Source organism: Lathamus discolor, chromosome Z (assembly GCF_037157495.1).
Source record: "Lathamus discolor isolate bLatDis1 chromosome Z, bLatDis1.hap1, whole genome shotgun sequence".
In the NCBI taxonomy this organism is placed as follows: Eukaryota; Metazoa; Chordata; class Aves; order Psittaciformes; family Psittacidae; genus Lathamus; species Lathamus discolor.
The window spans coordinates 65675981-65693327 of record NC_088909.1 but is presented as its reverse complement, the minus strand read 5'-3'; the positions used below and the strand labels follow the sequence as shown (position 1 = coordinate 65693327).

General features: G+C 35.6%; 1 protein-coding gene across 1 annotated transcript in view; it reads right to left on the bottom strand.

Moving 5' to 3' along the window:
* Nucleotides 1–15425, bottom strand: part of CNTNAP4 (contactin associated protein family member 4) — a 225895-nt gene extending 210470 nt beyond the window's left edge. The window contains exon 1 of the mRNA XM_065661351.1: nt 15338–15425. Coding sequence (XP_065517423.1) covers nt 15338–15422 — 85 coding nt within the window. The 5' untranslated portion in view covers nt 15423–15425. The remainder of the gene's footprint in view (nt 1–15337) is intronic.
* Between the last annotated feature and the right edge of the window lie 1922 nt (nt 15426–17347).

Genomic DNA, 17347 nt, shown 5'->3' with positions numbered 1-17347 from the left:
ATTCCAATGAATGCTTATGATCTAGCTAGTGATGTATTATCAATGCATTTCCTCTTTGAGACTGCCTAACTTTAGAAACAGATCAGATGTGCAAAAATGTGGGAAATTAGAGAAAACTCCCCCACTTCCCAAAGTTACAACATTAAGGAAATATTAGAGTAAAATGCAGTCACTACTTCCAGGGTAGAATGTGGTTGGCATGATAAAACACATAGCAGCTGTCAAACAAGAAAAAAAAGACAAGACATTGGTGTTTGAGAAAGGAAGGTGAAATTGCTTTCCTTGGATGAACTTTGCTTGTTATAATGTCATTATAATACCAAAGCACACCTCCAACTCAAACCTTGCCACTTCCAATGTATGACTAACTTCACAGACCATGTGCTTTAATTTTTTATTAATTTTATTAATTGTAACTTTAAAAGCAAAAAGAGAGAATTTTACAGCAATCAGTAACAAAAGAATGTGTGACTAAAGTAATTCAAACTCTACCTAAAAGTAAATGAATAATATAAAATTGAATTAGGAAGAGGAGAAGTTAGGAAATTCTCCATCGCAGCTGCTGGGATTGGTCGATTGGTAGGATTTGTCTTCTCCCCAGCAGGGATGCCTACGGGGTAAGAACTATATCACACTTAATGATGAAACCCAGTTGGCTTTTGTACATTTTACACTTGTTCTTGCAGTTAAAATACTATCAGTGTCAATCTTCAAATCTTAACCTGTTATGAATTTGTAAAATAAAAATTCTCTGCTTCAATCTGTTTTGTATGTTTCCAGAAGCTTGAATAATTGACTTGACTGGTGAATCTGTTAATGTGAATCCCTGAACAGGATAGTTGAACCACCCTCCAATACAGTGTGCTGTCCGGTAATGTCCTTGTAGCAGGCTCTGAAAGGCTATGCAGGCTCCAGAGTCTTGTCATTCCTGGGACAATGACAGAACCATCAAATATAAAGGCCTGGGGAAAAAAAACCTCTTAACGTGACACCCTGTATTTCTTGCTATTAAATCAGTAAATATAAACAGATGGCAGGGCAGATGGGGTGGTGAGGGAAGTAACTACATTTTGTGGGGTTTGACTAAATATGGCAGTATCAAAAACATAAATATCAATATGAGTTTTTCAAATCAATGCAGTCTTGCAGTGGTTGACTGATGGCTTGGCTTCACAAGCGAAGATTTGGGAAGGTCTTTACCCACGTTTACTATAAGCACAATGACTAAGGGCAAAGTGGGATAGGCAATTCTGGTTGGCAAAAAGGCTGCTTAGGCAATCAGGAAGTTTCCGACCAGGACTATCATCTCCTGGGGCAATCACGAGCAACCAATGTCCTGAACCACCCACATGCAAGGTTGGATCTCCATCTTCCAATGCACCTTGGCACCTGCCATTTCGACCCTCGCCTGTTGCTACAGACAAGTGAGAGTAAGCCCTTCCAGCCTGTGGACTTTTTAGGTGAGGCGCAGCGTGCACAGAACTGGCCCCATCCTTTACACCTGAGGTTTAACTGCTAGTTAGCTAGGACGGTGACAGCAGAGTCCTCATGTCGTAGGTTTTGTAAGAGTGTCCTTCTCTTAGACCGAAGACCTATGAGTAAGGCTTGTCTTCGCTAACGAAGATTCAGGGAGAGCTTTACCCACACATTCTAAACAAGACTGTCATCTCCTGGGTCAGTCTCACACAACCAAAGACGCAACAGCACAACATCAAACATCTAGGCTGGGTTCTGATTTAGAGGCGTTCAGTCATAAGCCCGCAGATGGTAGCCTCATGCCAGTGGCTCCTCAGCCAAGTGCACGCACCAGGGGTCTGAACCTGTGGTTCCTCTCGCACTGAGCAGGATTACTATTGCAACAACACATCATCAGTAGGGTCAAACTAACCTGTCTCTGTGGTACCACAATGTCAAAAACCAATTGTACTTGCGTGCAGTACATCCAGCAAACTTCAATCTACATAACACAACTTCACAAGAAAATCTCTTCTGAGGCAAAGACATCGTAAATGGTCAGAGGAAGGGAACCAATTATACTAGATGCACCACATGTATTTGCACAGTCAGGAATGTCCAGTTTCTCAAAAACCTAAAGAACATCTGAGATGAGACCTACCGTGAGAATTACCATGTTTTTTGGAAAGTTTAGTCAGTGTGAAAATCCTTAGGACAAGACACAGGGCACAGTTCATGACTCTGTGGTATCTATTTCTGCTATAATTAACTCCAAAATACAATTAAACCAGAAGGAATAGCCAAAATGCTAGTATTTTTCTTAAAAGCAGAAACATTTTGAGTGTTGTGAAGCACATACCCATAAAAACTTAAATTTTTGGCTGTTGGACCAGCTTTACTAGCATCTGTAGCTTGCTACCTACAGAAAGCATTCAGTGGCAACAGCATACTCTATAACCTTCCTTGCTCTGTACAGAGCACAGAGACCAATCAAGAACTCTCTCCATCTGGACTCCTGATGGACCCTGTAAATGGAAACAGCAATCTAATAAAGAGAACACCAATTTCCACTATAATCTCAATGAAAATTAATTCTTTCCTAACTGTCATGATTATCTTCTTTCTTGACAAAACCTACAGTTTTAACTACAGAATAAAAAAAAAAATAAAAAAAAAAAGGAAAAAAAATAAGACTGTTTGCTGTTTGACATAAAAGGACCAAGAATTGATCAAACCTGCTATCAATGAGAGGAAAAAAAAGACATTAAGAAGTTTTCCATCATTTGGAAATGCATTGCTTCTTGTGGATGTGAGGTCAGAACACAGTAGCCGTGAATGAACCATTCAGAAAACTCCCAGAAAATGTTTGTGCAGGATGTTCTGCATTTGTATTTTTAATCTGAATGTGTATCAACATTAACCCAGAAATTCACTTGGAAGAACAAAAATAGATCTATTCCTTATCATCCTTAGGCAGATCCTGCATTGATATCTCCAATTAAAATGCTTGTGTTTCGCATTAAATTCACACATGCAATTATGCATGAACATACATAGGAAAACTATGTAAAAACTGAGCATGAAATAGAGGTCAAAGAGAGCACTGCAGCGTGAAGCACATTAAAAAGATGCAAACATATGGTAAACATTTTTGTTCAATTTAAAAGTCATGATTCATTGTAAAATCCAACAAGCGAAAATGACCAACAAGTCATTTTTTACGTCTAGATTTCCAACTACACTGCTGCAAGAGCAATCTTGCCAGCCTAAAGAATTCACTGATATTGTACATAAAGTTTTTCTGAAATTTAAATGTAAGAATTAAATGACAGAGTTCTTTCTTGCTGTTTTACAGGTGCTGACATCAGCTAGGTCCTGGTTGAAGTCTTTCCTTTGACAGCTAGCACCGTCAGCAAGGCCAGAAAGAGACGTACACTTAAAAGCCTGGAGACCTGCATACAGATTACTCATGCCTTCACTAAGATAACTGATTATACGTCTTTATTCTTTGTTCCACAATTAAAAAGATCAAATCTTAAAAAAAAATCCTTGTATAGTTTCATTTTGTTCGATTATTTTAATACTGGAATTTCACAGAAGTTATACAATACCAAAAGACAGCATAAGGATGACCTACCAACACTGACTGTTGACATGCACAAACAAGCTTTGTGAGTAAACTCATTTACTAGCACAGAAGATAATGTGTTACATACAGGCTACAAGCAGTACACACATTTTAAGTGACTATTAGTCTCTTCTCTTTTTTATTAGTTGTTTTCTTTATATATTCAAGTATACACAAAACTTTGAAGCTGGAAGCATCTATGTCCATCCACTCATATCACTATGAAAAGCCCTAATTTTTCAGTAACTGTAAGAAAGAGTAAAGAGCAAGAGCAGTCAAGGCTGCTCTTGGCTGCCAAACTACATGTCAGAAATAGGCAATCCAACTCTTGGACAACTTGCCAGCACAAAAAAATGAGGCCAGAGTAAAAAGGAAAAAATCTGGCATCTGAATTTCTGATGCCTGCAAAAGGGAACAGAAGCAGTTTACAAAATACTGTGTAACTGACAAAGCATTGGATCTGCAAACCTTTCTTTTGATTAATCACATAACATTATTTCATACTACAGGAAATTTCAGCCTAGAAAAAAAGACTAAATCACAGTCAATTAAAAAACAAACCGACACGAACATTTTCTGCATGTTGGGCAAATGTAAATTTTTATAAGCCAATGAATTAAGCTTTAAGTCCTTGTGGTTTAACCCCAGCTGGCAACTATGCCTCACACAGGCACTCTCTCATTCCCCCCCAAAGGGTGATGGGAGTGAGAGTTGTCAAGCAGGATGGGAGTGAGAATATTTGATTTTCTTCTGAATCTTGTAGTTAGGCTTAGAAAATAAAATCTCTGTTAGTCTAAAGGAATAAAACAATTCCTCTTTCCTGAGAAAGTCCCTATACTAATACAGATAGCACACTATGATCTGGCATATGATTTCTCAGTGATGAAAAGATTAATTGTGGGAAAAATCACAATGTATTATTCGGTCAGCATAAATTAAAGTGGATACTAGCTTTCAAATACTTTTAGGATATTAAAGGATACTATAAAATTGAACACTCTTTATGTTCCATGTGGGTAACATACTGAGTGCTTACCACTTACTGCCATTTACCACCCATTTATATGGTCAGATTTTATAAGAAATTACATTTTTAGAAACATTTAGTATTTTACGCTGTTTTATTCTCAAAAACGATATTGCACAAAATAGCACGATTTTTCTGACTGAAACAGTGTATTATTTCCAGTGTTTTTAACATGGTTTTAGCAGTGGGGCTCCAAAGTCAGAGGAACTACTTCTTCAATACAGCTTCCTCCTACACATAACTCTCTACTAGCAAGTGGCAGGGTAGGAAGGCAAGGATCACAGGAACATTTCAAAATCCTCATGAGTCTGGGTCTTCCAGGTTTCAGATTATTTTATGTTGTATTTATCCAACTTGAATGATTGAGAAAAGGACACATCCAAGTTGAGAAGCTATTTTCCAAATGTACTTCTACATTAATTAAAGACACAGAAGTACTATAAATAATAAAATACGTATAGAGTCAATAAATCATAATACATCTGGTATTATCAAACAACAAGGTATGAAAAATTAATCTCTAAAAAAAAAGTTTGCTAATAAGCAATTAAAGCATTCAACAAGATATGGATACAAATAAATATAACTATAAAAGCAAACGTGTAAATATGAGCATCATATTTAGCATTTCCTCAGTAAGCCATCACAGTATTAGTTTCCTGACAGCAGCTTGTTGGCAGATTTTGAATCATGCCTTTCACGCTGTAACATTCAAGTATGCACAACCACACACTGAAACTTCACATAATTTGATTCCACTCAACAAACATTTTTCTAAGACACTGCAGCAGTATCTCAGAAACACATCGACCGAGACATTACAAAACCATATTAAAACTATCAAAACAGATATTAACCCCTTCAGTACACTTGTCACACATACTTTACAAGAGGTGAGAATTCTTTCTTAGAATTTCTCAGCCTTTCTGAGAATATCCTTACCTAGATCTCAGTCCTTCCCTAGAATATCTACAGACAATATATTACCACCCTTCCCAAGAATCAAAATTCAGAGAGAGAAGAAGGAATGTAATTTTTGCCATGGTGGATTATGTTCTCTCCCAACCCCTCCACCCCACGCCAAAAAACATGACACAAGATGGTGTAAAAAAGCATAGTGTCTACAACAGTATCCTAAGCATAACAGAAATCAATTTCATAATGATGACTCCATACCTCACTCATTGTTCTCAAAATATGAGGGAGACTGACTGAATATCTAACCACTCCTGGACTCCTGCAAGCTAAGAAATAGACGTAGACAATTTTCAAAGGGTTCAAAAATAACAGCCCTTCATTGCAGACAGCAAAGAATAGTTCACATTGGTGCTTGCACATAAATTACCATTTCCCCCAGTCTTCATCTTTTAAATTCTTATTTTTCCTGATTAAAAAGAATGACTCAGGACACAGTAAAGCAGAACTATACCGCATACAAATGATGTAAGAGATAATCACAGTTCACAAAAGTCAAAACAATTTTGCAGTTGAGTATAGATTAGGGTCTTTTGAGCCCTAGGGAAGGAAAGAGAAAAAAGAAGTCACAAAGCTCTAAAGCAGATTAACAACAGACAAGGAGCAGATGGTAAAAAATTATGATTTATAAAAGAAATTTATACATTTCCTAACATATCTTGAAGGCTGCTTCAGGAGAGTGCTTCTAACCTTCACCTGTGCCTAGGACAGCTGAAAGTTTTACACTTATTTATTGCTATATGCACCATAAGTTTCACCCAGATGAAAAAATAAGAAATATATATATATCAACACTGCGTTAACAGTAAGTATGGGGCTACCAAATCCAAACAAATATTTCATAGCTGATTCATCTCTGCATTTAATTCCTTCTACATTTAATCTTACTTACTGAAGCCAGAATAATAGTTTTTACAGCACTGTGCCATGAGCAAAACCCTGTCACAGTCCCCTGCTTGCGCCAAACTCATCACTGTCCTCATGACTGTCCAAGAATACATTAAGAAATGAGACCACAAACCACCATGGCTCTGTCTTCCCGTCTTACGGGGAAAGAAACATACTCAGTTACATACATTTACATGCACAGATATGTTTATGCAAGAGTAAGCAAGCTAAAATTATGGGTAAGTATTTGCAAACAAGTTTTATGACGATCCCTCCTTTCTCCAAGAGATCTATTCTTGGTCTTAATTACTTGAGGACATGTCTACTGTGTCGAAAAGCAGAGAGAGGCTGTGCTTGAGGACAAAAATGCAATCACTGCAGGGTACAGGGGAGCTCCACAGCACACTGGCATGGTACAGCTGAAAAACAGCCCTACAAACTCCAGATTCAGGCTGGTAAGAGTTACCACACCACAGCTTGTCAGTTGGAGGACAGAGCTCAGGAACCTCTTGTGTGTTCTGCTGTATTCAGATACTCCTGAAAGTGCTAAGCTTTGAGTGACTATTTTACCCTTGAAAATTAAAATCAATCATCCTGATGTTTGGGTTTTTTTTTTTTTTTTAAATGTTACTATTTGCTCATAAAAACAGAACAGTACTTTTTCACTGTAAACATATAAATTCTCTAACCACAGGAAACAGCTAAAATTCTAAATGTCTTTTTCTCCCCATGTTTATTTTTTGTCAAAAGGGACAAATAAGCAGTTCTTGTTTGTTACACAGTTCTGTATCTGAGCTCTCCAACCAAAGCAAAATGAAAAGACTAGTACATAAAAAGCATGGCACATAGAGAGTAAATAGACACCCGTTCAGACTATGCAGCATACCACTCTTGAATGATATTCAGCTCATTCTTTCTAAAGCTTTTATTTATTTAGGCAAAGCTCCAATTGATGCTCCAATTGATTCTACTAGGAGCTTTAGATGAATCAGAACATCAAGACACAGTGTCATTTTTCATTAATTTTTAAAAAATAAATCTTAGTTACTAAAGATTATGGGTTTTCTTCTAGAAAAAAATGGTAAGTCTCCCCGTCATAATAAAACTATTGCAAATTAGACTGTTGCACAGTAGATAAACATCCAGTGACTGATCTGGAGAAGTTACAGTAAGATCCAGTTTGCTGGCTTGGAGCATAAAAGGGTTTCCTAACCTGTATAGCAGTAAGTTTATAACCATCATTAGATGATGGATAGTAGACAGGCTTTAAGTAACTATAAACATACCAAGATACTTTTATCTGTTTTATTACTGTTCTATGAAAAGAAATGCTGATTTACTCATAATAGTCACTTTTTACCCTATGCTTTTTTCTAGAAGGAAAAAAAAAATAAAATATTTAAGATATTTTGACAAGACTGGGGTTAAAACACAGCTGATTGTCCCAGGTGGGCAGAACAGCCAATTCTAGTTTATTTAAGTTAATGTTTTTTTCTCTTTACTAGAGCATTGTGTAAGATTCAAAATGCCTGTGTATTTCATCCATTTTTCCATCTCCTCACTTAGACCCTATATTTTGTCTAGGACTGTGAACAGCAGCAGCCTTAACCCTCGGGAAATCAAGGAAAACCCACCTACCAGAACACAGACTAGGGAGGCTATGAGCTTCAATACCAAACACAAACACATTAGGTATAGCCAGTGATTACAGCACAAGGCAGTCAGTACAGCTTGTTATACGCTTTTCTAGCAGTAAATAGAGAAAGGTATTTTGGCGGAAATGGGACCCATGTCATGTAAGTTTTTATGTCTACAAAGTCTACAGATGACCTAGTTATTTAGACTCAGAGTCATAATCAATGACAAGACAAATGGACACTTCTACACTGTAACCACCTCTTACTGGATAAATAACTTTGCATGTTATTTCTTCCTTCCATCTTCTACATGACTTCGTCCTGTAAGAAATATTTTTTTTCTCTCATATGAGTAAAAAGGGACTTAGCTAGTTCAGAATCAAATATCCAACTCTTAGATTTTTAATTTTAGACAGGTAAATCCCGATTTTCCTGTCTCTGCAAGAAAATTCATCATATACCTCAACAGTAAGGCGCATTTGTTAATATCTGAAGCAGTGAAAATTCAGATCCTCTACAGTTATTTCTAATTCTAAATGTCTTCCAGATTCAAATCAGTATCTTATTGCTAATATTACATGGCAGTAAAAATCATATGACCTTTACCATAATTCATAATATCCCCTCTCCTTCCTGCAAAACTTTCAGATAGTTGCAGAGTATCTGTGTTGAGCATACCCAGTCAAATGTAACTGAGTGAACAGCACAATGTTGCAGGTGACTTAACCAAAGTGATTCAGGCTCCATGTACGCAACTCAGCCTGTCGACAGCATCATATTTATAGTGCATGTTATCCTTTGAAGGTCTTACTCCTGCTATCTTGTTCAAGATCTCTGCTTCTCTAATAATAACTTACTCAGTTTGCTCTCCTAGTGAGGCTGTTTAGTAGGTGTTATGGCATCTGAATAAGAGCAAATTTTTACACCTTGTTTAAGCACATCCTTTATAAGATTTTATTGCTTAGAATTTTGCCTAAAGGTATATTTTCACAGTAACTGATCAGGTCCACCAGATACAGCTGGAAAAACAAAAAGTCTTTATAAAATTACATTTTTAGAAACAACGTAAGTTTTTAAAAAGCTCTATTTATATTTAAAAGTGGACAGATAAAACCCTTAAAAAGAGCAAGAGCTTCTTCAGCTATCGGATGAATAAAGAGTGATATTAAGTAATAAACATAAATTAAAATATTCCAGCATGCTGTTTCTAATCTATTTTTCCCTCAAGACCATGTATGTAAATATTTTAATTGCTAAAAGATTGCTATAGAAACAAACAGGCACTCTAACAGCAAGGAACAAGCAATAGCTTGTTCTTGAGCACAACCAAATAACAAGATCTACTTATTAAAAAAGTAATTAGACCAGCTACCCGGCTGGATAGATTTCCTAACCGTATTTTTTCTCTATCCTTTGAGATTTAAAACCCTAGCGGTAGTTTTCTTCACTAGTCTATTAAGTGAGTACGGCATTTAAATAATAGTTCTGTAGTTAATAATTATAATCTACTTTAGATGTCAGAAGTTTCCTGGTTTTCATTCACTTTTCGAACTACTGCACTAAAAATACTAAGTAGAATACAAGCAGTATCACTTTTTACCTCACAGTCCACACTACATTTTCCTTACTAAAAAACAGCATAAAAACTTGTAATAAACATTGAAAACTGCCTCCTGAAAAGCAAAATATTGGACATCAACCCTCCTCTGCATTTCACAGATTTAACTCAATATTACTGCCATAGTTTTCATCTGATAGAAGAAGACCTACAGAGTATTCCTTTGACAAACATCAGTCTGCAATGTTACACTTGTACATATATAAAACACAAACACTCAACAGATAACTAAGCACTATTGAATATTTAAATATAAAACACTGAAGAGTCAAAATTTCGGTTAACCACATTTGGTTAAACCTTAATGTTAAAGCTGCACCATTTTTTTACAAAAAAAGTAAAACAAAACCACTTTTGTCATGACAACATATTGTCGCTTATACATTTTATGTTATTTTTGAGTTTAGAGAGACAGCTTTTGTCATAATGCCATTTATGTAATGCATGTTTGTATGCTGAAATACACATAATCTCTTTTTTAACTTTTAATGGAGAACTCAATCACAGACCCTGACTGCCAAAGTTAGAAGTTGTAAGTTACAAAAAGTATTTTATATTCAAGAACTACCAGATAAATCTACCAAAACTATTTAATATTAGTCCTACTTACCACTGCATAAAACCAAGCAATTATACAGAAACTTGTGAGAACACCGTTATCATTATTCTCTTTTGGTTTTCCTTCCCCTCCTCATAAAAAGACTGAAAACAGAGGGAAAAGAAAACTTAAACTTTTCACTTCAGAAACCTCTTAAATAAAGTTAATGTGTACTTCTAGGGTCACCAACCTGCATTCTAATTTCAGTATTTGGTATTTCTTTATCATGCCTAACAAATTTCCCAATGTGTTCTATGAAGGAGAGTCCTTTGAGTTAGTGATGGATCTCACTGCCTCCACCTCTGTTGTCACCTTCTTAGTTGAGAGCAACTAACAATGAATAAACATTTAAAAGTACTGAGAAGTAGTTCTAACTTTCACAAAAACAAGAACTGTAATCCTGTGCCGTGCTGCACAGTAACTATCACTTGCAAGTAGCAGCAAACTACAGGGTCGGGGTGGGGGGGGTGTGTAAGAAAATAAGTATTTGAAACATGTAAAGCTTTCCAAGCATTCAAGTGTTCTTTGATTTGCTTCTTTGGGGTGGGAGGCAGCCGGGGTAAGAACAGATGGCAGAGAGATTTGACCTACTTTCCCCAGCTAAACTTATATTAATATATTAATATTATATATAACACATATTAATATATGACAAACTATTTGTTGCTTTACACTGCAGTGCAGAAGATAAAAATACTAAAGTTGAGCATTGTACCTTATATGCATATACAACTAAAACACAGTATATCCTAACACATTATGCTAAAGTTATTATTAGCACTGACAATGTATTTCATATATAACCTACTGCGTTTTCGCTTTATGGTTTATTCTAACATACTTCAAGAATGTCGTTACTTGTCTGTCACTATCCATCAATCATAAGCAAATTTTCTCCATCCATCCCGCTGACTGAGCCCAGGGACAAAATGTACATGGGAATTTGAAATCCTAGTGCTCTGGGATGCACATTCCTGATTACACTCAGTGTAATCAACCCAAGGCCTTTCTGTGAATTCTCAACCTTGAAAGTCTGAAATAAATTTTGACAGTTTTTTTGATTGGTATTGGTTTAGATTTGATCTTGGTACAACCTTTTGATGTTACTGTACTAAAAGCATGCAAAATATACTAGAAATGTGTGTAATGTTTTATTCATGTAAATAATTGCCCAGACATGGCTGGTCTCTGAAGGGGTCTCCACTGCTATCGCAGAGCAGAGACTGATAATAATGAAAAGAAGGTAAGTATTAATGAGACTAAAAGACGATTAAGGAAGTTTCTACTTTCTGCTCCCCTACACTTCATATCAACCACAAACTAATAATAAAAGAATTACATTTTAATTTAAATTGTTTGTGGTAAATATCATTTTAGCATATTTTTCAATGTGATTCCATAAAGTTGTCAAACAGTCTATGGAACTGTTTGGTACCAATGATTAACACCAGAATGAAATTATCTTTTAGATTAAGATCCAGTATGTTCCCTGTAGCAAGTAATCTCTTCCCTCTGGATATTACTTGTACAATGACTTGCACATGATAACACAATCAATGTATGTGATCACTCAGTCCTCTATTTTAAAACTTCAGTATCATTAACCGCCATTCTCTGTCAGCTTTAGAGTAGATTTTCTATTGTTGCACTAGGGGGAAAAAATAAAATACCCGATATTTAAAAATTATAATAACAGTAATAATAAGAAAAATTTCTGCATTTCTATAAATTATCATTACTGCAGAAAAAAAATGAAAATCTGAATTGATAAAATTTTCTGTAAAACTGCAAAGTTTTAACAAAGAGAAGCAGGTATAAAGAGGTGAGAATTTACACAGGAAGTCCCTAATGTGTTCTCTTTATTCTCATTCACCATCAAAATTAACCTTAATCATTTTCAGTCACAGTTGACTTGATGCCTGTAGAGGATTTAATTATGTTTCGTGCAACACTTCAGTTTTACAGAGTTAAAAAAATAAAATAAAATACTGCACCTATTAGAGTACAAATTTGTGGCAAGTCCTCAAGGGCTGATTTAGTAACTTGCTGATTCACAGCTGTGGAGAAAGTTCCCAATAAAATAGAAATGTTTTGTAGAACCAGTGGAAAAAATCTTACAGGAATACTTACTTTAATCCTTCATTTGAACTCACACTTGACCTTATACAGCTATTTATTTGGGGCTGTGCACTTCTTTCAAACTTCTTTCAACTGCTTTGGTAGTGCAATTCTTTGGGAGGAAAAAAGAATAGGAAAGCACAAGGCAGCACTACTACAGAATTTTTTAAAATGTTGGAGTTTCCAGCAGGGAATTATTACTGCTCTTTGTTGGAAATGTTAAGTGTTATTTTTCAGCAAAAAACAAGCAAACAAACCCAAAATAAAACCGCAGAAATTAGCTTTTATATTCTAGGTAGTCAAGTCTGTCACTTTCAGGTAAACTAAGAACCTAAAAATCATTTTATTCAAAAGAGGAGTATTTTGATTCTTTCAAGACAGAAGTAATTCGAAGAGATCTAATTTTGATCTAATAAAGTTTCATTATAAAACTGACATAGTGACATCAACATTGACACTTCAAGGTAAAGTGTTAAGTTTTTATTTTGGTCTGAATGGCAGTGGGTCTGAAGGAAGACAAGGCAGAAGTTAGGCATTTGGGATATTGTACAAGAAATAACCATAAAATTAAAAGAAGTAAAAAAGTTAATTTAAAGGAAGAATATTGAAAAGTCCTTTTTTTTTTTTTTTAATGATTGGCAGCCTACTGGACAATCTAACCATCAAAATTCACACAAGAATACTGAACTTTACCTGGTTTCATAAACCTGTCTGAATACATTAATGCCCAAAGTAGAATCAATTACAGAAAAGGATTTCACTTCCTGCTCAACTTCTCAAGAAAAAAAGGAGTAAAGCAAGGTCAAGGGAACAGATCATGGCTGCTGTTTGTACCTACTGTAATCAGTAATTATTAAAAAACTTTTCTCCTAAGGTCATTTTATGAAACCTGGTACACTAACCAATTAATACTTTGATAACTGAGATGGAAACTGCCATTTTTAAACCCAAATAATTCTCCCTCTGAAATGCTCACTCCCAAAATAATATATAAAGGGATTCTTTTTTTCCAGATTAGATACTGAAAAGCAGCAATATGCATTAGATTGGCCAAATTCTCATAATGTATTAGCACTCACTCATTAATTTACATAATTTCATTTACTTTTCCTTGCCTATAGCATGGGAGAGTTCTTACTTTTTCAGTTCAGATGAACAATTTGACACAGGATTTAGGAATTATTCACAAGTAAAGATACTACACATTAATAAATACTAAAATAAATGTGGAAAATTGCTCCGTTCAAGTCCCTCATTTTTATACTGTAAGTTTGGCTTGGTTTTGAGTACTTTGGAAGGCCAGTAGCAAATGTATTTCATACCTGATTTGTTTTATGCTTCATAATTCTGCATTGGGAAGAAGCTTGAGCCTTTTCCTCAAACCTTGCTTCCTAAATTGTAAGAGTGACCTCTAGTGCTTTAGTGCATAACTGTGTAACGCAAGTCTTTTTTGCAACGGTTTTAATATGCCTCCCTGTAAGCAACTGATTTAGTTTTGTGCCTAGTGCCAAATGCTATTAATGTGCAATTCAATTATCATGGTCTTGTGAAAATGGATGTATTCATAAACTGTACAATGCAGAATGATGAAGAGAATTAAAGCTGTGGCTGAATTGCAGTAGGGTGTTTAACAAGAGGAACTTAGTATTCATGTTCAGGGCTACAATATGCACTTGAGTATCAAATGAGATATCATTACTGAATGACAGCACAAGATCATTTTGGTGCTGCAGTGTGAATGTCTGGCTCATGGGAGCATGTTTATTTTACAAACCATCCATATGTAAACCCCTGTGGCTGTAGATCCTTTGAGCACTTCAAACTTCTCTGCCATTGCCCTAATGTTTCCAGGGAGCTGTCCCCTGACACTGGACTGTAAGGTTATTCCTGAACATTCCTTCTTGCTTTGGCATGCACTTTCTTCCCAAAGACGCGTTGCTCCTGCCCTCCCCATGCCTGTGATGCACAACCAGTGTCTGAATAGGAAAGGGGGAAAATATGCTCTGTTAAGATTATGAGCACCTGGCATTTAGGCTTCTGTTCTATCACATGTATGCAAAATTAAATCCTTCAGCTTGCTGAAGCTGAATCAAATTGATCAAGAATAGCTCAGAACTACTACTGAATGATAAAATCCATGAAAATTATTTTTGTAAGTTTTTACTTTTATTCTTAATGTAAAGATAATTAATGCAACACTGAAAACAGAGATTTTCAGGTATATGTCATTTGCCTCCTAGATAGCAGACTGTCTTTAAAACTGTAACCACTACCTTTATTTTGCAAGACCACACTACTGGCTAACTCATTTTTAAAAAAAAAAACTTTCTGCCGGATGATAGCGTTCTCTTCTTTAGTCATGCATGAACAATATTCCCTAAGCAAGCAATGCAGAGACTATAAAGTCTTGCTACCCACGTTTTTCCCTGTTACATTTGTACTGCTCTTGAACTGCACAGTAATGTCCATTAGCTATTTGTGTGCCAGCTTAATTTAGGAGATCGCAAGCTTTCAAAATTATAAATTGTTAAAAACCAAGTAGAAACAGTACACAATAGAAATCTGACAGTAATTTTCGTGCAAGAGAAAATTCCTTGGAAAATGCTGCATTTACAAACAGAAAACAAAAATTAAAATGGGGCTGAACATGCATCCCTTAGCAAAATGCTTTCAGATACACTTAGACTGTAGGTAAGCTTTAAAAACAATATTCTGTACAGAGACTCATGACAAAAATCTCTAGAAGGATTTTAGAACATTTCCAGCCTAGCAACTTGCTGCCATGATTTGAAAGCAATAAGCATTTTTCTCAAAAACATTATAAATGAATATAAAATATCCCAAAGTTTTCAAAACACCGTGGTTTGAGTTTTAAATCGCATGCAATACTTACATTTATTCCCTGCCATTGCCAGGTGCCAATTATGAACAGACAGAAGAAACAGCAGCTTCAAGAAGATTTCAGTGACAGAATCCATGTTCACGGAGGCACCCAGAAGAACCAGAGTATTAGGAAACAGCTGCTCTGTACTTCAGTCCTGCTCCTGCCTCTTCTCACTGCCTCTCTCTGCCTTCTCCCACAGTGCTTCCCAGACACCTCAATCAAATGCACTCCGCATCTCCTCACACATACGCACACACCTCCAAATCTGCTTTTGCCTGTAACAACAGCAATCTATGCAGAGCAGCAGAGAGAATCCCTCCTTCAGTTTCACAGGCACTCAAGGCTGAACTGCCAGGCTCCCCGCACCGCTCGGCGGCTGAAGCCTCACTCACGCTCGCAGCGCGTCCTGGACACCCCTGGTGGTGACAGGTAGGAAATGTTGGCTCTGCTGAAACCCAGACAATGAGGCAGAGCAGCAAGCACATGAACACTGAGGCTCAGCCGCTTGCTGGGTGCTTGACCTGGCCAGTTCTTTGTCATTATCTTTTCAACATTAGTTCTTTCTTTCCTTTTCTTTTCTTCTTTCTTTTCTTTTCTTTTCTTTTCTTTTCTTTTCTTTTCTTTTCTTTTCTTTTCTTTTCTTTTCTTTTCTTTTCTTTTCTTTTCTTTTCTTTTCTTTTCTTTTCTTTTCTTTTCTTTTCTTTTCTTTTCTTTTTTTCTTTTTTTTCTTTTCTTTTCTTTTCTTTTTTTTCTTTCTTTTCTTTCTTTTCTTTTCTTTTTCTTTTCTTTTTTCTTTTCTTTTCTTTTCTTTCTTTTCTTTTCTTTTTTCTTTTCTTTTCTTTTCTTTTCTTTTCTTTTCTTTTCTTTTCTTTTCTTTTCTTTTTTTTCTTTTCTTTTCTTTTTTCTTTTTTTCTTTCTTTTCTTTTCTTTCTTTTCTTTTTTTCTCTTTTCTTTTTTTCTTTTCCTTTTCTTTCTTTTTCTTTTCTTTTTTATTTTCTTTTCTTCTTTTCTTTCCTCTTTTCTTCTTTCCTCTTCTTTTCTCTTTTCTTTTTTTCTTTCTTTTCTTTTTTCTTTTTTCTTTTTTCTTTTCTTTTCTTTTCTTTTCTTTTCTTTTCTTTTCTTTTCTTTTCTTTTCTTTTCTTTTCTTTTCTTTTCTTTTCTTTTCTTTTCTTTTCTTTTCTTTTCTTTTCTTTTCTTTTCTTTTCTTCTCTCTTTTCTTTTCTTTTCCTTTTCTTTCTTTTTTTCTTTTTTTTTCATCTGTTTTGAGAGAGGGCAGAGGAAAGCTTTAGCTTCATGTGCTGCCTTTCTTTGTGTGTTTTTAGTGTGGTAATTTTCTACACTTTCAGCTGCAAGAGCATTAGAAATTCTGGATTTCTGAATGAACGTATTTTAATTGTAGTAGAGAACCTAAACTTAAAAGAAGCAGTCTAGTTTTACTTATGAAGTGAGAGTAGGTCTGAATGATCAGCTGCACCTCAGAAAACTGCACCATGAATATACCTGGTCAGGTTTATTGCTATCATACTCTCTGCCAAAAATAAACACTTGTAAATATGATTGTGCCAATCTTTCTCAAAGACTTTAGCCGCCAGTTACCCAAGTAAAGCACATTTTGCTTTCTGCACTTTTGCAAAAAGGAAGCTTTCTTAAACTGTCCTAATGTTTGCACTTCCATTACATTGGGAAAGAGCTTCATTTGGAATGAACTTTTGAGCAATTTCAGGTCATTATATTTAAACTACATCCTCAAAGTGTTTTTGCAAAACAGGCTGAATTGCTGTGTATGTTAACTACGGAAAAATTACAGTCTACATGTCTAGTCCTCAAGTCTAGTCCTCAAGTCCTCTCTTAATAGAGAATTCCTGAAATTAATGAGGGGAAAGGCTGCACCAAATGACCACATCAGTGGCTCCATCAGCCCTGCTTCTGGAAGACTTCCGTTGTGCAGGCTGTCTTTATATTCTTTATATTTGGCAAAAATTACTGTGGTCATGCGCTACAAAAGGTCTTCCTACTTCT